At 41.3% G+C, this 20,798-nt stretch overlaps 1 protein-coding gene across 1 annotated transcript; it reads left to right on the top strand.

Moving 5' to 3' along the window:
* Positions 1-3,063: 3,063 nt before the first annotated feature.
* On the top strand, positions 3,064-12,822 carry LOC138285548 (putative methyltransferase DDB_G0268948). The gene is made up of 7 exons (XM_069225620.1): positions 3,064-3,214; positions 4,349-4,477; positions 5,962-6,122; positions 8,061-8,274; positions 9,442-9,542; positions 10,120-10,257; positions 11,879-12,822. Exons 1-7 carry the CDS (start codon positions 3,140-3,142, stop codon positions 11,967-11,969), a joined length of 909 nt encoding a protein of 302 aa, XP_069081721.1. The 5' UTR covers positions 3,064-3,139; the 3' UTR covers positions 11,970-12,822.
* Positions 12,823-20,798: the final 7,976 nt, after the last annotated feature.

Here is a 20,798-nt window from a genome sequence, read left to right as displayed (position 1 = left end):
ACGTCCAGTGGGTGCTACGGAACATTAGTTAGAATACGAAAACGTGCATAAGTATTCCAAACGTGGATTTAAACCTTTGTGTAAATATATAAAAATGACGAGAGAATGTGGCCCCAATGTTTACCTCAAAGGATAATACTGGTAATTGGGCCCTCTGTTATATATAACAAAAGCTAGCGTGTAAAGTCATAAATGTTTTCAGGGTCGAAACCTGGCCCAGGAAGTTGCTTGCTTTATGCACAACACACTTTAAGGTGCTCCAGTATCAACAGTAAATAAAGACCTGCTTTGAATGAAGTGTGTCATTTAGAATCTGATCTACGTTTGTAACAATTATTTTCTCAGAGAAGAAGTCTTGACCAGTCTGCTTTGCTATACCTGAAAAGTCAAATGCTCAAAGAGAGTACCTTGATTAACCAACTAAGAGCATCAGTCACTAGGACACTGGTGACAACTGACAGTACCCATTACAAATACTACTCAGGGACTCTCCCAGGACCCAAAACGAAGGCCTCACAGTGGCCTAGAGCCTGGGTGATCTGGAAAACTACTTCAGCATGAGGGCTTAACCAGTTGGTTGTTTCTTCAATCCTCTGCTTTGGTGCAACATTCCTCCCATCTTCAATGTGGAAGTAAAAAATCCTCTTTAATTGTTCCATGTCTTCATTACATCACTTTCTCTTCGTGTTTATCAAATTAATCGAAAATGGCTGCCAACATGTTAAAGTGTCAAAGCCAACTTGAAATGTGGTTGGCACATATCATACATGGCATCTTCTCATACAAGAATGAACTACGATAACTTTCTGTAGTCGATGCCTCTCTGCATCCTTTACTAGTGAGCAGACATAACTGGTACTTGGGACTTTGAGACTCGCTTTATTACGTGACTGTTTTCACTGCATCTGTTTGTATGAATTCATGGATGCTTATATAGTCAGCAAGTATATAAAGAGCAATGGAGCACTGTACAATAGTAGAGGTCAAGTAAACCTGGCTTACAGTTCTTCCGTGATGGGCACACAGTAGATCTGCTTATGGATAAGTTGTTTCGTGAAAAGGAGAGTTTTCAGCTTCTTCCAGAAGTGGAGGAGTGAAGCTAATTGTCGGATCTATGCTGTGACGAAATTCCAGAGTTCTGGTGTGTAGCATGGAGGGAGCTATCTCCTGATCTTTTCTTTCTTTGCTTGAAGCCTGGACATGCCATGGCTTATTATGATGGTGGTGTGCACCATCAGAGATATTACCTGCCAGAAGCATGGAGTTTTGTATGTGCAGCAGTTCTTGAAAGTGATTCAGGTTTGCAGGGGGAGACAGTGCAGTTATGTGGTAATCTAGTTATACTTTCTCATTCTCCTTGTTAGTTTTGCTGCTGTGCGGCAGACACTACTCAGTGGTGTGATGAAAGATTGATTTGTCAAGAGGTACTCCTATGAGCAGCTGGTGTAAACCCACACAATATCCAATACCTTTTTTTCACTCAGGAATGTAATCTCACTCCTATGCTGCCATTACTGTCAGTAACTAACAGACCATTTTCTAGAGCAGCACTTCTTATCCTGTGTTCTGGGGACCCTTGGGGTCTGTAAAGCCTACTCAAGTGGTTCAATATGACTTATAAAATCAAATATTCAAAGAACAAAGCTTTGTATATAAATAAAGAAGCACAATGTGCAATTGAACATTTTAGGTCATTCTATAAATGCAGGGAATTTGAAATTGGAGACTAAATTAAGGTATTGCTCTCAGATTGATTTGTGGGAGCAGTGCAGGTGCATCAAATAGAATATAGTATCAATGATAGGTGGATTCAGTTACATTTAGAAACGCCTGAAATATTTTTGTGAATTTATTAAAGGATTTTGTTATTTGTGTATTTTTTTATGAATGTTTGTTTGTTCCTGTATTTTTGTGCACGGTTTTGAGGTTCAAATCATCAAAATTGTAAACGGGGGTGGGAGGGGACTCGGTTTCCATTAATTATTCAGTGGGGTCCACAAAAGTCAAAAGGTTAAGAACCACTACTCTAGAGCTGACTAACTGCTTGCTGATGTCTAGAACATATTACTAACGCACTGAGGTCCCAAGGAGCTGAAAAAGTGTGCACTATTTAAGTTAAAACCGCTCCTCCTAGAACAAGCAATATTCACAGCGGAATAGGATTAGGATTGGTTGTTATCTTTACCATCATGAAAATACGTGTTAAATTGGCTGCAACATGTATTATTTCATTAATTTATTGTCATGAAATGAAATGATCTTCTGCAATGATGACTTTCACTTCTTTTAAAATCTAGCACCTCAATACATTTGCAACATCATCATTATATATATACAGAGATGGTCATTAATAAAGACAAAAAGGGCCTCATTTACAAGGCCTTTGTGCCACGGTTGTGTCATTTTTTTAATGCAACAGTAGCTCAAGCAGTGCTCTACACTGCTCCAGATTTACAAACGGATGCATTGGGCCCAATGCGTCGTTTTGTAAAGCCTTATATTTCACTGCGTTATTCTGCAACTTCAGTGAGTCAGAATTTTACTGCCAGCTCGGAGCAGGCGTAAAACTGACACATGGCTTTTCTCAATAGGGGCCTCCTGGTATTGCTGGAGTAGCATCATTTATTTTACACTAGTCCAGCAATGTGTGAGTTTAGCACCACAGATGCGTCAGAATTCCTGATGCATCTGGGAAAACGTGCGTCATGGAGTTCTGGATTGTAAATACAGTGCATCCATTGCATCGTTAGGGGGTCGCAGGGCAGCGCAAGAAAATCTGACGTATCTAAAGCGAATGCACCAGATTCTTGTAAATTAGCCCAAAGTGTCTTACCAAAAGTCTATGCAAAGCATGTCACGGAAGTAAATTAGGAATAAAAGTTAACGTGGGCTGTTTTTCCTTGTCAGGATTCCTGGCATCATGTTGGGAAAACCCTAGTTTGAGGGCCTGTCTTCCTGGCTGGCTGCCTGATGCTGATCTGCCCAGAACCATTGGGCGCCCACACCCAAGCAATCCCACTCTTTCCGCGGCCCGCCCTTCTTTCCCTTACACATATATGCCTGCAGGAGCAGCAGGTATAGCACGGTCTCACCTTCTAGTGCCTGCAAGACACTGCTTGAAGCACCATCTCTCCTCAGAATGCAGAATTTGGGCTCCGAGATCCGAGCACATCCAGATCGCTTCTTCCCGCAACCCGAAAGCTATGTACCAAAGGTAAGTTGTGCTTAGCATGCTAGAAGAACTAATAGCATAATAGTGATAATTGATATCATGTACTGAGCAAAACCTATTGCTGTGTTATAGCTCCTTTTTTGTGCAGCAAACAGTCCAAAACTATGCTCTCTTGTAGCAGGTACTTCAACAGTAGTTGATATTAGTAATTACAATAGTACTCTTTTATTTTCACGTAAAGGGTGAAACTCTGATACATGTCATCTTATATGTTTATCAATAGTTTGCAATGATTTCACAGTGAAGCCTCAGTAAAAAATGTAACTGCAAATAATATCTATTAACTGATGAAAAACATCCAGGGGCACAGTTCGGTAACTTGTAGTTAGTGCTCTCTGTGTCTGAGCTGTGACATCTGCAGCCCGTGTGCTGAGTCGTCGATTTGTCAAATTAATGTATGCCGTGGTGTCCGCGCAATGGCAGCAAAAACAAACGCACAGACGGCATTTGCATTAAACATTAAACTGCACCATGATAGGGCTCAATGTTTTTCATATCATTGTAAACGGCGAAAAGTTGCAGTCAAGCAGTAAGTCAATGTTCCCCAACGTAAAGTAATGAAAGAAAACGTTGTAACTATAAACCTCCCTATATGATATCTTACCACTTTATGTAAACGGTGAGTGAGGGTAAAGCACCTTCTGTGCTGAAAAGAGCTCCCATTTTTCACCACAAAAGAGGGTCTGGTATCGTAGATGCCCCGGGGGAGGGGGCGGAGGGGGGTCTTACATGTGACTTTAGGAGTTTCCTTTCCCTGGGATGCTAATTCTATGGGTGGCTCCAAAGGCGTGATGTGATCAAATTTATCAACACTGAGATCACTCGAGTTTTGAATGATCTGCATCTTATCCAGAAGTAATTTTGTGAACCCAACATGAAGAGTTTCTGTAAGTTTGATTGACTTTTAGAATGGCCTCAGTAAGGCCTGTCAGGTCAGGAGTGATGCAACACTTTCTTGTAAATATGCCCCTCAGTCTGAAACCAGCAGGTCACATGTGGCATTCACAATGCGTGTTATTTATTACACTTTTATGTGAATTGTGAAATTGACATAATAGAGTATTTGTTTTAACTAGTAAAGTAGGGAAATATGACTTCTTATTTGAACCTTTGCAGGAGCAGGCTATTTCGAACCCAAGCATCCACTCACACAAGAGTGAAGAACATGCACATCTCTACCGCAAGTTCCGGTTTGCCCCCTCGCCGGAGATTCCTGAAATGGTCTACAATTATCTCAAGGAAAAGGTGAGATGAGGATGAGTTGTAAAGGGCAGATGAGGGAAATCGGGAGGAGACAGAGGCAACAGAAATAGATGGGAATCTTCACATTTGCCTGTGGGGCAGTCCAATACATTTATATTTTCAGACATTAAAATGATAGGAGCACAGCACTTCCTGGGACTCCCAAACTGCAAACCACGTCACCTTTCTTTCCCAAAACAGACTCCACAGGCACCACATTGCTACTAGTATGTCCCTCCCAAACCCCTGTTTAAACATTCCTACCTCTTCCAATTTACTAACAATAATTCCACATTTTTCGTACGCATATCATCGGTGTCCTTTATCTATTATCACATGTTTGCATACCTGCGTGCGGGGGCATCCCCTCACTTATAGCAGAGGAGGGTCGCCCCACTGCTGAAAGGCTACAGAAAGCAGAAAAATGAAATAATAATAAAACTATTTTATTAGCATTTTATTTTTCACTTATCCAGTCTGCCAGTCTAGGGTAGGGCCATACTCTGCGTCAGCATCAGGTAGGATGAGTGGTAGGTGCACTCTAAGTGTGCAAGTTGCTTTGGCCAGTCGTCTAAGGCCGCCAAACCGACATGCGCACTTAGAACTCTTCACCCGAGCTGTGTTGCACAGCCGGGTGGAGAATCAGCGCAGGTTCCCAGTCTACAACTGAGTGGCATTTCAGCCCGCTCAAACCAATCCCAGTTATTCTCTCATACTCAGTAACAGCATGGGAGAAGCATCTGGATTGGGTAGCGCACTGAGGCGGCGAGGAACACCGTGGCTGCATCTGGCAGCAGCAGGTAAGTGTTTTTTAAAAAAATTATTATTCCCCCCGCACGCTGCCCCACTAAGCATTATTGGCTGCAGCTGCCGCTGCCTGTGTGGATATTTCCGCCCAGAAAAGACACAGAAGCGCAGGTCTCGTGACATAGGGTTGTAATTTGCATTTTGATAATATATGAGGAGTACCACTGTAGTATGACTTGGCGTTCTACAAAATGCACGGTGGAGAAGTGTGGCTCAATGGTTAGAGCAGCAGACCCTGATGCAGAGGTGTGACCTGGGACCAGGGTTCAATTCCTGCCTTGGTGGGTCTTGGGCTCAATTTCCTCAGACCTGATAACTCTCGCGTCGGTGCCAATCTAATCATGGGGTCCCACTCTGTAACTCTGGGCAATAGCTTGCTTAATCTCCACAACGGCCCCAACAGTGCTAGGGATGCCTGGCTCCCCCTTGGGGGTGCCCAGAAGTGGGCACTTCACAGGGAAAGCCAGAAAGGGTTCCACAGTGGTATGTGTAAAAGTGCCAAGATTCCCTCAGGGTAAAAGAGTGCTATACAAGTATGAAGTTTACAGTTTACTTTGTGAATTGGCCCTAAGTTAGGAAGCATTTAGAGTCTGTATAACTTTCACAGCAGCGTCATTGAGGTTGAACAGCAATCAAAAAGGAAAGCACCTTGATGCAGTATTCTGTTTTTCCATCTATAGAGACAGCCTCCCTTTGCTCTTGTGGCTGATGTCGGCTGCGGATCAGGACAGAGCACAAGAGGCCTGGCACCATACTTTGAGAAAGTGATTGGAGTAGATGTAAGTGAAGCTCAGATCTCAGAAGCAAAACAAAACACCCTGGACTCCAACATTTCCTACTGGTAGGTCTAATCTTTTGATGGAATCATCAAAGTACTATAAATGAGACTGTAAATAGCGATTTAGAGTAGGGCAGATTAAGGACGCCTTACAAGAAGTTGCAGAGGTCCTGTTCACCGTATTACAAGTGCATTGTTGTCCACGGCATTCTAAATACAGCAGACGGGGCGTCCGCTACTTTTTACTAAAAAAGATCTCAAGTTCTCTTACCGTACTACATGTACAGCTTAGAAATTCATCTCTCTCTCTTTCTCTCTCTCTCTCTCTATATATATATATATATAAATATATATATATGTAAAATGAACACCCCCCTTCAACTTCATTACATCAATTCATTTAATGACATGTAAAAATGTTGAACTCTATGTTTCTTACAAGAAAATGTATTTTACTGTGATAAAGAAAGCATTTTTCATGTCACGTCTGGCCACTCGAGTTTTCTTGTCCTTGCATGGCAATGGGAATGGCAGTAGGTCAGGATGGGTGTATTCTTGCAGATCATTATTTCTATCCACTACCTTTTTCCCATGTTTCCAGAGCCAGTACAGGCCTCAAACTTCTCTGTCTCCAAGAAGCAGCCTGCAGGCCTCCCGGGGTATTAACCAATGCCAGACACCTGCACACGTCTGTGAGCGCTTTCAGGGCTTCAGTGATATCATATTCTGAATGCACACCTGGAGTCACTAAAGCACAGTTTCTCTCTGCACACTACCAAATGACTTCGGCCAGTGCTACACCACGAACTGTCATGAGGTTTCACTGTTGCACAGTATATGGTGACACTGCAGTCATCCTCTGGGCCTCTTCATCCTCACCTAGTGGCTCACCCAAAGCAATATGATGACTATCCAAAATGTGCAATGACTGCCAAGTATCTTCCTAATTCATCAGTCAGGAGCTATGGGAGCGCATGGGGTAAGGTTATAGATAACGCTAATGGCGGTGGTCGTGTGCAGCACATCAAAGTTAAATTAATTTTTAAAGAACGGACATGCTTACATTTGTATTGCAGAGCTGGTCGGGGCACGTTCTATTTATATTTATATTTATAGGTATATTTTATTTATATAGAATGTGTACCCATCATATTTGAAATACTAATTTAACTTTAATTCAAATACGTAAACATAAAGAAAAATATCCATACCTTGATGAGGTGGTCCTCCCGACTCATGCTGCAAGGCGAAGCTGTGCATGCTGGCAGTATCATCCCAGCAAATCCAAGCACTGCTGTCATGCTGTTTTTAATACCATCAGCATAAGTGCAGTGCCAGGATTGGCTGTGTCAGGGAAACAAGGCGCTCTGTTGGAGAGGGATGGGGCTGTGTCTTCCCGCTCCCATGCAGCATTCATTATGGAAGCCAGAACTGTGCATGTCATGCTGGCCACCGCAAACAACACAGACAATCTGACATGCACAGTTCTGGCTTCCATAATACACACTACATGGGAGCTAATGACACAGCCACAGTCAACCCACGCCACATGCTCCATAGCCCCGCCCCTACCGTACAGGAACGAAATGCATCACGATATAAAGTCTGTCAGGGGCGCAGCTGCTCACAGTAGGGTGTCAACTCCCCTATGCTCCTATGGATCAGCCACCCTCTTGGATAACACCATGATAGAATTACCATCACTTTCTTGCCCTAAGCTTTCATTTTACAATGTAATTAATTCTGGGAGATGTAGACCTGGTTCCACATAATTGAATGAATTAAGCTAAATGTCTGCATTACAATGGTATACAGAACAATTACTGGATTGTACAATGTGATTTGGTGACATGAAGTTGTCTTGTAACCTTGTGCTGGAGATCAGTATCTCTATCAGCTTCCACAGAGAGGAGAGCCACAAAATGAGTCTTTTTATGCTATAAATAATGATGGATGTAAACGCTCGTGTTCACATTCAGAGCTTCTCACCTCTTTTTACAGCATCTCCACAGCAGACCAGCTGCCGTTTGAAGATGGGTCTGTGGATTTGGTCACCTCTACGACAGCGGTCCACTGGTTCAACTTCGAGAAGTTCATGAAGGAGGCGGATCGTGTCCTCAAACCCAATGGCTGCCTAGCTTTGCACACCCTGTCAGGGTACATTCCACTGCACTATAAGGACCGATCAGAGCGTATATCTGCCGTCTTCAAGGAGGTGAGGACTGGAAAATAACTTATTCTGGCTTTACAATTTACAAAAATATAGGACAGGGTTTGAGGCGAAGGATTCTGAACAAGTATTTCCATCTAATAACAGTACAGAATAAGTTCGCTTAACCATGTCACACCCTCAAGTGCACAACAATGCATTTATGCTGTGACAGAGTCCAGGAAACACTCCTTTTCTCAAGCCGGGTAATGGAGAACTGTTCATCCCAATGGAACAAAATAAACTGGCAAGCCCTTTGGCACATCCATCATACACGTACACCTACAAGGGTCACTTAAAGGCTTGGACACGTTTTATTTTTAATACTAGTATGAACTATTGCTACATAATATATTGACTCACCCAATCTTCATTACTGAAACACACCTACACACAAAGTCACCAAGTTAATGAAAATCCCAGTACCTTATAAAAATGACACCCAGATGGTAAACAGTAGAAGTGTACAATTAAACGGTAGTATATACTGATGATATATCATAGCATCGTGGCTCTCATGCTGACAGCAATCAAGATTTCTTAAGACCTGTCATAATGCAAACTGAAAAATAAAATGCAAATTTTTTTAACAAACTGTTTTCCATGTGAATCGGCTTTGGAGAGAATCCTCTGTGCTCTTTTCTTGGATTAAAGAAAATAACTATCTGTTCCTGCAGATCTGTCATCAGATTAAGCACATTTCTAGACTAAACAAGGCAATATGACAGATCATGCAGCCCAGTGCTCATATACTTTGTTATGACCCTAATTATGACCCAAGCATCACATGGATAGTTCATAGATGATCCTACTTTTTACAGTTCAACTTTTTTTAAAGTCAAAATAGGACCGATTGTTACCCACCACAATATTAATCTACTCCAAAATGCAAGTTAGTAGAAACTTTACATTGAAATACCGTCTCAATGGCAGACGATCATATTTACCAAACTGGAATGCTTGCATCTGCCTGCTACTTTTATTTTTAATTATGGAATGTAGTTTCAAATGTAAATATATAAAATGCATGCTGTCTTCTTCCACACAGTGTGCACTGAAATGTTTTATAATAGTAAATGTGACAACTTGTTGACTTGGAAGTCAAGAGAATGCTGGGGAAATGCAACACCATAAGGCTGCAGCGCACTGACTGCCTTGCTTTCTTCTCCACAGGCCATGGAGTTCCTCTTTCAGTATGCTCATGAATGCTTTATCCATGTTCGGAACAAATACCAGCTGATATATGAAGCTATACCATATACAGACAAAAAGAAGTAAGATAATATACATTGGATGCCCATGTATGTGTGTCTGACTGTCCCTAGGTTCGTGCACGTCTGATTATGTATTTCTCTGTGGCAGCCACTGTGTTCTCCAGTTCATTCTAGGCAAAGCTGCTAGTGAGCATGTATACTACAAATTTTCAGGACAGTAGCAGCCACAAAGGAACTGAACAGGGTAGCAATATAGCCGTACGAGCTGTCTTTGAATGGCGCTCAAATGTGGGTACCATCTTGGATAGTATGGAGGCCATTTTTTAATGGTACTCAGTTACAGTAGTCATTATTTTATAACTCCCTACCTGGCCTGTTTCTTTGTTTCCACTAAGAATAAAAAAGATAGAGTACCCATTTTTAAATTACATAATGCAGGAATGTATACTTTTAATTCAACTGTTGATTATATAATACGTAAAAAAGTTTTGAAGAATATTAATTGCCTTGGCCAAACCTTGCTTTATGTCACTGAAAGTTTGTGCACCCCTTCCTCTTCAGTGGCACACCAACTGATTGGTGTTACTCTACTTTTACTGACTCAGCTTGTAGCCTTATACGAGTCCTTTTCTTACAGAGATGATGACATTTCTGAGACATTTCCTATGACGGTGACAGAACTGATGGGTTTCCTTGAGTCTCTCTACATGTACCAGACCTACAAGGCTCTCGATCCAGAGGGAGCAAAAGAATTCCTGCCAAAAACACAAAAAAGGTAAGAAATAGAGTATTCAAAAACGTTGTGCTTAGGTACTGGGTAGCAGTAGTTCAGATACTTTAGAATAACAACCATAAAGTCGATTACCTTTGTTTTCACCACACATTTTTTACCCAAATACATCAGAATTTACCAATTGAAAATTTCTACGAAATGGACAAAAAACTACCTTTGGTGCAACTTAACTTTCAGCAACAAAAGTTTAATGTTTTTGTTTGCGGTCAATTTTTAGATGGATACATGTACTTTAACATCTGAATTAATTGGGGGTATAGTTAGCCTGGCAAGCTATAAGCTAAATTGTCCATATGTCTGTTGGGGTTCTCTAAAAAAGCGATATTGTGAAACTCTCCACATTTGAAAAAATAAACAATCTAGTTGCCAGCTCTGCTTTAAAACACCTTTTTTAACCGGAACTACTATAAAAATCCCCTACAAGAATGAATACAAAACTGGAATTTAAATTGTTAACCCAAAATAAATTACTTTATTCACTCCTACCACTCGCATGCATGTGCACCGAACTTTACCAAGCCTCAAAAATCCACTCACTCATTCCCATAGTCTATTAGCGTTCTGAAATGTTACAAAGGCAAAGTGATGACACTAAACAAACCAGCCCAAAGGAAAAAAAACAAATGTTCGCACATATGTATAAAAGAGACAGTGGTGCAGGAACCTTATTAAGAGTAGAGATGCTGCTCAACAAAGTCTCCTCATTAAAGTCCCAGGGGATTTTTGACAGCTTTCATTCGATAATAAAATATGTTGCCAGAAGAAAAATCTTTGAAGGGGGCCCTTTATTGTTCATTCTCTATCTAAACTCCTTGAACTTTTGGGGGGTGCTGCATTACCTCCAGCACCCTAGTTCCAGTGCCCATGAAAAGAGACATGTTTCATGTGTTTGTTTTAGTGATTTCATGGTTGAACAATGCAGCGTGATACAGGCCAGTGCACACTACACGTGTGTGAAACTCAATTATTTTGTCTCTCCAATATTATGATTAGGGCTTATTGAATTATTTTTTTACACTTGTATGTCTGTATATATCCATATTTATTTTTTGCTAATTTGACTTGAATTTATTCATATTTACTTTGTGTTTTTGAAAAAAATAAGCTGCACATGGTATATTTCTTCTTTTGTCTAAGTGATGAGGTTAAAGTAGCACTTCAATGCTTAATGGGTTTAGTACTAAAAGAAGAGAAGTACGATGCATTACTCATATGCAATACACTTACAAAAACATTAACACAGTAGTATAAATGCCTGCAGCTGTTTAATGCTTCATTAGAAAACCTTTTAAATTCCTCTGTCAGTCTGCAGAGCCCTTAGCATGGAAATCGGGACTGGCAGTGCTCAGAATAATGCAAAAGAAAACTTAGGGCCCCATTTAGAGTTTGGCAAATGGATTAGTATGTCAACATGTGGTGTATATTTCATCCATGTTGGTCTATAGGCTGTAATGCAGTTCTTATGCAACAGATGTGATATCCGCCACATTTGTGATGGAGTGTCCCATCCGCCAAATTCTAAATAAGAGACTCATTTTATCCAAATTTGAAAACACTAAACGTGTTTTTTTGTCTATAAATGTGTGCCCTTTTCTTATCACAGGATTCTGGAGACCTTGGGCGTCACTTCCATGGACACGACGGTGGACTTTGTAGCCGAGTACTACTGTGTGTTGGCCCGAAAGCCTGCATGAGGACCGGCATCACCTCCCTTTGTCTGGACTCTCATAATCCATCTCTTTGCAACCCGGAAGTCGATCCTCTCTGGTCTCTCGCTAAGACCTCGATAAGGTGCTGCTCTCTAGACGCGTGTAAATGAAAGCGCTAACCGGACGCAATGTACTTTTGTTTCTTAAGGCAGTAAAACAAGTTGCGGTGCTGCAGAGTACATAATTTCTGTTCGTTCTTGCTTAGATTGGTAGCTCCAAGAAAACTTGATTTTTGAGTAAGTCAGATAAAGCTACCATCTCTGCAACATAAAATGTTGCTTTTCCCTTTAAAGATATGCCCGTCAATAAATCACCTAGGCCTCGAGTCAAGATAAAACTTGATCCACAGAAGGCATCTACATATAGGCCTCACTATCACTTACCGCTAAAGCTAAATAGAAGTAGGCCGATAAGTTGGTGTACGTGCTTCGATATGTGCTAGCATTCCTATGATTTAACGGACTGCAATGGTGGATAAAATATTGGGCTTGAAGTGGGCATCTGGGGTTCTGATCCCGCAGCCTCATAGCACACAACTGCCCTTGTGTAAATTGCTTTAGCTGTCCGTGCCCTAGTTGAACGAATTGTGATCACTGATTGAAACTCATCAGCAGGCTGATATGGACCGCTATTCACATATAGCACCTTAACCCATTAGTTTCCAGAAAAATATGCAGCGCTATGGCTCTCACAAAAGCAACTGAAAAGTTCCATATCATAGATCCTCCTACTTTCAGTTCCTCGCGTGGTTCTGAGTATTCTTTTATGCACATAATGTCTTATATTTTTGTACAGTTGTATATGAAATAAAATACTTGTGGACTTGTTTGTGTAATAAGGCCTTGTGTTTGTTTGTACTGTTCTTGTACCTGCAAAACGAAAGAAGCATTTGCAAAGCAATGGGTCTCGATCTTGCTCGAGCTAGAGCTTTTAGCATTGTAAATACCTAACTGGACTCTTCATGCCACATACATAGAAAATGAAAAGTAAAACAGGTGACATAAGCAAGCCCATTCAAAGCGCCACGGCTCTCATGAACATGAGTGCAAAGGAAAGAAACAAAAGGAAAAAGACATTCGCTCACAGTCAAAAATATCAGCAAACGTGCAATTACCCATGTAACAGGGTCAGTGGCCAATGCGGTAACAAAACTGCCCAAAGGAGGAACAAATGTAAAGCATTTACCAATTATAACAAAGGATTTTTGAAAGGCAAGCTCATGAACCAGTGATAGTGATGGGTGTGGTTAAAATCCAGCAGATAGATTACAACAGGCTCCCTCAAAGCAGGGGCGGAGCTATCAATAGTGCAACAGACGCTGTGGCACTGGGGCCTTTGTGTAGGGAAGGGCCTCTGGCTCCCGATTTTGACTCTATTTTGCTATTGAAGTTTTCCCGTGGAAGTCATTTCCCTGGTAGCGGCTCTTTACCCAGCTGCTGGCTAAATAGTGAATTTTCTCTGCTGTTTACTTGGCTGCTGAGTAAATAGTGAATATTATTTACTATTTAGATGGAGGCCTCGAAAATGAAAGGGAAGCATCACTATTTACCTGGCCTCTTTCTTAATAATAGAGATTCGCTGCTGTTTGGCTGGTGATCGTGCAACTTGTAGAAAAACATCACTGTTTACCCACAGCTAGCTCAATGTTAGAGATTCTACACTGTTTGGCTGGCAGACATGCAAATAGCAGAAAAATTCAACTATTTACCCAGCTACTGGCTAAATAGTTGAGGTTATGCAGTGTTCAACTGGTGGCTGTAAAAATAGCAGAAAAAGTCACTATATACTCAGGAGCTGGCTAAATAATAAAGATTCTATTATGTTTTTTCAGCAGCTGTGCAAACAAGAAGAAAACCTCACTATTTACATGGCCACTGGCTAAATAGCAGAGGTTTTGGACTATTTGGCCAGCAGTCAAGCAAACAAAAAAACTTCACTCATTACCCAGCTGCTGGCAAAACAACAGGCATGCACAATTAGGCCACCAGCCATGCAAATAGCAAATAAACCTAACTATGTATGTGGCTGCTTGTCAAATAGTATAAATTATATATTTTTGACCAGTAGCCTGGCAAGTACCAAATACATTTCAATATTTACCTGGCAGCTGGCTAAGTGTCAGAAATGATGTGCTGTATTGCTGGTGGCCTTGCAAATAAGTTGAAAAGATACTTAATTATTCATCTGGTGGCTTGCTAAATAGTAGATGGTGTGCACAAAGTAGCCAGTAGCCAGGCAAATAGCAAAGGAACTTCACTGTTCACCCGACTGCTGTATAAACAGCATAAATTTAATTGTATTATAACTTATACAGACTTCAACCTGGTTTTACGCCAGGTAGATCTGCAACAAGTAGTGAACACACTTGGCATCCATCTTTATATGAAAGTTCGGGTTTTGGTGTATTATATCCTGCACAAAAAGTAGTCGCATATTCCGCACATATATTTAGTGAATACAACAGTATTTTGAACCTATATACTTTTAAGTCGTTTACAAGATACTGAATCACAGAGGGTTGCAGAACAATCTGGCTAATCAATATTCATTATGCAGGTGCCAATTTGCGACCATTTGTGATTGCCTTTAATCACAGGGATGGTTGCCAGCAAGGGACAGTACACCACCTTCTCTATGACTGAACTAAGAAATGGAAAACAGTTTGTTTCCAAAGCAGCCCATTCCTTATAGGAACCAGTGATGGTTTAAAAAATGTTTTGGGGTTTGGAAAACTTCCCCCCCCTGAGGCTGACAGCATGATTTCCAAAGGGTCCTAAAGGGACAGCTTCTCCTTTGCAAATTAGTTACCACCCCAACTCAGCGGTCATTAGCTCCTTAATGGTTTGCGATAGCAATTGCAGTCACAAACTATCAATAAATTCCTTTCTGCATTGGAAAGAGGCGGGAGGGAGGAAACTCCTTTCATGAACCCTACTACTTGTAATTCAGAAACAATTGCAAAAGGTAGTCTACGAGCTGAAAGAAGTTTCCAATTCATAAAAATGATTTTATATATAATGATAAGCACTTTTGTGGATCCAAAACAATTTCACGACATGAAGCCCTAAGTGCAAAACTGATGCAAGCACTAACTTAGAGGTCTAAAGGTTCCAAATGTTTGAATGTGTCCAAGTTATTTTCATAGGCATGGCACAGAATACCTCTCCCTTACACCATGGTCTAAGACATAATGACTTGTAAGGGCCTTTATGGAGCTGTCCATGCTCCACAAATACTTACAATCCTTGATATTTACCCTCAAAGGTGACTAATGAGAAAGATCTTTAGAACCTTTGCAACACTAGTTAAAACTGTTTACTTTTCTTCAACTGTATACTCACTCTTACAAAGGCATGGGAGCGTACCAGGGGCAGATGTAGGAATACCCAAATCCTCCATATTAACAGAACACCTCTTTTCCTGCAGGAAATCAGTACATTCTTGAATTAGTAATTCTGGTTCAGTTCAATTGAACACATCAGACTAAAACACCTGAAATGCAAAAGCGAAAACCAGAACTGGAAATAGTGTATCCCACTGACATAGAGCCATCTTATATTTAGGGTGATTTATTTTAAATCAAAATAGAAACAATTACATAGGGCTCCTCATGAAATGACTCAAACATTATAATTGAGAGTTTCATTTAAATCTCTTGATAGAAGGAACAACATCTATGAGCCTGATTTGGAGTTTCCTGGATGGAGTTAACTCTGTCAGGATGAAGGAGGGCAATACATTCGCCATAATGATCTCCAAATTTAGAGTTGTCCACTGGCCTTGTGGAAAATTCCCTATATTGACAGGAACTGCTGTCATGGTAGTTCTAGTCTATGCACAAACGTTTGAAAGACAGTACCATTAGACATGATGGCCTTGCCAACAAATATTTTGAAAATGTTTTGTGTCTGAAAAACAAAATGACTGGATCATTATTTTGTCCTGTCCCTTACAGCCAGGTTTTAGTCCAAATAGGATAAAAAACTCTGATGGCTCTACTCTGTTGGGCTATCAGAGGAAATATTTCATGGAGGAGCCACAAGCAAAGGAATGGGACTATAGTTAATTGAACCGAATGTCATTGGAATATGAATTAAGTTTCACAGTAAATCAGAGAAAGACACAGGCATTAAGGACACAGAAGAAAAGAACCTCACAGACATTTTTATTAATTTACTTTATTACAATTAGTGTAAGAAATAAGACATCGAATGGACAGAGACATTTTGTTACCTCTATTCTTTTGACCCATTGATTGATAATTTCACAGTTTCACTTTAATACTAATTTTTCAGACAGGGGATGTGGATACACTATTGAGGTTTCAGAACTGATTTGGGGTGATTTCCTTTCAAATATATGTTTCTGGCAGAAGCTTAGAAACAACGTTTGTGCTAGGGGATGGCAGAAGTATCCAAAAGAAGGACACAGTGAAGCATGAGATCTCAGCACCTGGTTGTCATCTGCCTTCCTACGGAGACCTCAGGCACAGACAAAAGAGCAGCCCTGGTTACTAACGTTGACACCTCAGAGAAATCTCTTTATCTACCGCATACTCTTGAGCTCTCTTTTGCTGGCTGCCATAACCCTTTTACCTCTTTGTTAGCCATTAACCATTTTTCCTGACGTCAGCCATCTGAGTTTCTCAAACCCTTTCTGCCATCCTTCACAGACTACACTCATTCTCATCCATCCACTTTTAAACTCCTCTACCAAGCTTCAGTCCCTATGCCTTCCTAGCCCTTGCCTTCTAGGAACTGCTTCTGGCTCATCCTCGTATTTGCCCTTCCTGGGCCACCTAATCTTGTAATATTGATCCTCAACTGGATCATTTTGGTCTGTTGAGTATTTATCCACCTAGCCCAGTTGTCCTGGTTCACTTAGAGCTGGAACTGCTACTCTTCCTGATTTAGTTTCTCCTGATTCACCTTTCCCCGGGCTTTGTGGTCCACCTGGTATCGCATTCACTGGTCCTGGTCCTCCTTATTAGATCCTTTTGGGTTGGGCCTGGTCATTTTGGTCCTGCTCTGATTCTATTGGTCCTCATGGCTCTGTTTGTTCTGGTTCCACTGATCCTCGCTAGCCAGTCCTAATCCCCCCGTTCCTTGCCCTCCTGCTTCACTAAAATGCCAAGTCCTGGTCCCCTTGGAGCTGACCATTCAGGTCCTCCTAGGCCTGTTCTTGGTCCTGAGTCTTCTGGTCCACCTAATCCTCCCCCCAGCTGGCCCCTGGTCTTAACGGCCCTAGCCCACCTGCTCCTGACCCAAATAGTTTTCTGGGTCTTCTTCAACATGCCATGATACTCTTGGCCCTGGTCCTCCTGCTCGTTGTCATCATTGACTGGCTTGCTCACTCTGTAATCATCCTCCTTGTTCAGGTCATCCTATTCCTAAACACCCAGCTTGGTCTTCATGGCTCCCATCATCCTGGCCCTTCCTTGTCCTGGTATACCAGGTCCTGATACTCCTTGGCTTCTGTAGCTTGAGCTTCCTTTTCCTTATTCTTGTTGCCCTCCATGCCCTGGTCCTATTAGCTCTTGTTCTTCTTGTTCTGGTTGCCTGGCCATCTGCTCTGACTCTTCACATCCTGCTCTCCTAGTCTTCCTCATTCTTAGTCTGGTCTTCCTAGCAATGGTCTTCCTATTCCTAGTCCTCACCATCAGTGTTCCCTTCCTGGTTTTGTGCCCACTAGACTTGATCCTTTTGTTTCTGGTCCTCCTTATTTGGGTCTTTGTATGCCTAATCCTCTTGGTTCTGACCTTCTTCACCATCCAGGTCTTTTCAGCCCCCCTCCATCCAGTTATTTGTTTTGCTCATCCTCTTGACCTTTGTTCATTTAGACCCCGGTCACCCTGATCCTTCTCATCCTTCTCATCTGATTCTTTACCGCATCAGTTGCTAGTCCTGCTGCTTTCCTCGTTTTACCTGGCCTCCTCTGTCCTGGCCCTCTTAAGCATTGTCCTCATAGCCCTTGTCTTCCTAGTTTGGATCAACCTTGCCCACCTGTGCCTTGTACTTATGGTGCTTCTGGCACTTCACTCAATGGTCTGGGCCTACATGGCCCTGGTTCTCTTTGTTTGAGTCCCTCTGAGCCTCTTCATTTCGGTCCTGGTACTCCTGGAAATCCAGGTCCAGACATTTTAGTCATCCTCCTGGCTCTAGCTGTTCTGGCCCTCCTGATCTTCCTCATCCTGGTCCTGCTACCCTCAGGTCCTGGTCTTTCTGCTCCGCTTGGTACTCAGGGGCCTGCCTCTATGGTTGTAGTCCCACTGAGCCTCCTAGGCCTGTTCCTGGTCCTCTTGCTGCTAATCCTTCTAATTCTCCCTGCTCTTTTCCTCATGGTTCTGGGCCTACTGGTATTTCTGGTACTGGTTTCTTCCCAGTAAAATTTCACTTTTTTATTTCAACTATTAGTTTATTTGAGAAACTCCTGAGCAATCTACAAAACTGACCCACTGATGATTTCTGAATATTGTCATTTTTCAGAAATGCCTAGGTTTTGGAGTTAATCCATGGGGTTCCCATTTATTTCACCCATAAATTGTAAGTATGTAGAAACCTAAAAAAATACTACTTATACAATTGTACAAAGTGTGGTGTACATAAATTTGAAAGGTTTAACAATGTGAGGCTACTTATAGTGCTCCCAGAATGCTCTCTGACTAAATGCAAATGTTTGCAGAAGATTGTAAGCAAGATTGTTATTTCTTTGCTTTCAAAATAAATTGGTCGGAAAAAAATCAAGTAGGGAAAACACGTTTTGCTATGCTAAATTACTGTAACATTTTAGGCACTATTTCATTGAAGCATTATTTAGTAAACTGTGATCCAAAAAATACTCATAATGGAAAATCAGTGCAACCATTTTCAACAAGAATATGGGAATCATGGAAATAAACAAGCACTGGCTAAGCCAACCAATCCGAATTTGGTGGTCAGTCTTTTGGGTTTTTCAATGCCTGTCTTGTTTTGATGACTTCTGGAGCAGTTTATTGTTGTGGGAGCTTCCAGGCCCTCACCATTGTAACAAACATTGGGAGAAAGCAAAAAAAAGAAACCACAATGGTAGCAAAAAGCACACTTTGCCACAATAGTTCCTGGCACTGAACAAACTACTTTGTTTGCCAATATGCTTCTCATGGAAGAGCAGAATGATACCACTCACAGTAAAGCCAGCCAATAGATGGATAGAGAGAGAAATAGAATTTTCATAAAAACAAAAATGTCTTGGTTAACGTCAGACCTAACAGGGGCCCCAATTCTTAAATAAAGTCACAAAAGTTCTCCTATGGTATATGTCTTTGCATTACTGGCTTTCATGAATTCACAAGAACTTACAGAAGTAGATCAGGAATTCATACTCCTAGATGATATTTGTAAACTGTAAGTAAGTAGTAAGTAAGTTTATTATGCATACTTAATTAAAACCTTTGCATATATTATCACATTTCAAAATTAGAAAACACAATTAAAAATGACAAAGAATTAATAGTATCATAGCTTTGGCAATATTTAATTTGCATTTGTAGCGCAATGTCTGATTTAAATTAAAAAGTCTGGGTGAGCGTGGAGCATTCGTTCAGATTTCTTTGCAGCTGAAAAATGAACTTCCCGAATTTGGCCAGTTCAGCTGGCTCCTTTAGGGCAAACACTAGTGATCTGGCCTCATTGCAGGATCTTGTGCTGTGGTTAAGAAAGGGTGGTCTTAATAAAGTGCGATGTGCATTCGTCATTGCCGTACAGCAGCATAACAAATGGTTAAATGTCTCTGATTTATATCCGCAGAGCCTGCAATTTGTTATTTTAGAAAGAGAGTGCTAATTTTGGGTTCAGCTCCTTTATTTTCAGGCCAAACAGCTTTGTAGTGATGATCTGTGTCACACAAGCTTTCCTTATTGTGCTGGCCAGGTATGGCTGAGCTGCTAAGCGCTGTGAACCATTCATGTAAGATGCCACCACCGCTTCTTCTGCAGGAGTGTTGCTCAGTTTTTTCAGGTCAATTACCTGGGTAAGAGGTTTTATCTGTCTTTTTAGCACAGACTTGATAGAAATACGTGACTGCACCAATTTAGTTAGTTCTGCTTGATCTATTTGAAGGGCAGTTAATGCTGTAATTAGGTACTGTGACCGGGGATTAATTCTTGTTTCAAAAATAGGGCAGAGAGATGATTTCAGAGTGCTAGGTGGGGCCATGATTATCCTATGGTAGAATTTCAGGTAGGTGCCCATCTGGGCCCAATTCTGGCCTTCTAGACCAAGTTCTAGCCTTATCAGATGGGTCCTTATGTATTGCGGTAACACTCTTTTGTAAGATTTAACTAGGAGCTTATCCCCCAGTGTGGTGAACTGTCCTGGATATGCTTTGTGGCCATAGTTTAGGGCTGGGAGAAGGGAGGCTCTGAGTACTTGGAGAATTAGCCTTGGAGAAGGACTTTCTATGAGATTATTTATCTGGCATAATCTGGTTATTATGAATTCTGCCTTTATCTTCAGATGATGTGGATGAACATTGGGTTTGCCAGGTTATAACCATGGAGGGCAGTTAATGCCTTTCGTAGCCCAATTCTTTAATGGTCCAGCAACACAATATCATCTGCATATTATAAAAGGGCTAATTTAAGGTTCCCCATTTTTGGTGGAATCAGATTTGCATGTCTTAGTACCTGGGGCATATCTGCTGTATAAAGGTTAAATAAAAGGGGTGCTAGCACGTATCCGTGCTTTAACCCATTGGTGGTGGGGATCTCCTTTCTGATGGCAGAGTTCAACTGTTTGACCCTAACACAGGTGGATGTAGAAAGTCAAATTATTGCCC

Source organism: Pleurodeles waltl, chromosome 3_1 (genome assembly GCF_031143425.1).
Source record: "Pleurodeles waltl isolate 20211129_DDA chromosome 3_1, aPleWal1.hap1.20221129, whole genome shotgun sequence".
NCBI lineage: Eukaryota > Metazoa > Chordata > Amphibia > Caudata > Salamandridae > Pleurodeles > Pleurodeles waltl.
Note: the sequence above shows the minus strand (reverse complement) of the source record. Positions and strands in the feature narration are given on the sequence as shown.

What these genes read in the sequence shown, in the direction of transcription:
- LOC138285548 (XM_069225620.1), top strand. Translation starts at nt 3,140, where the DNA reads ATGCAGAATTTGGGCTCCGAGATCCGAGCACATCCAGATCGCTTCTTC. An exon ending in CCGAAAGCTATGTACCAAAG is followed by an intron (nt 3,215 to 4,348) that starts GTAAGTTGTGCT and finishes GAACCTTTGCAG; the next exon opens with GAGCAGGCTATTTCGAACCC. An exon ending in GACTCCAACATTTCCTACTG is followed by an intron (nt 6,123 to 8,060) that starts GTAGGTCTAATC and finishes CTCTTTTTACAG; the next exon opens with CATCTCCACAGCAGACCAGC.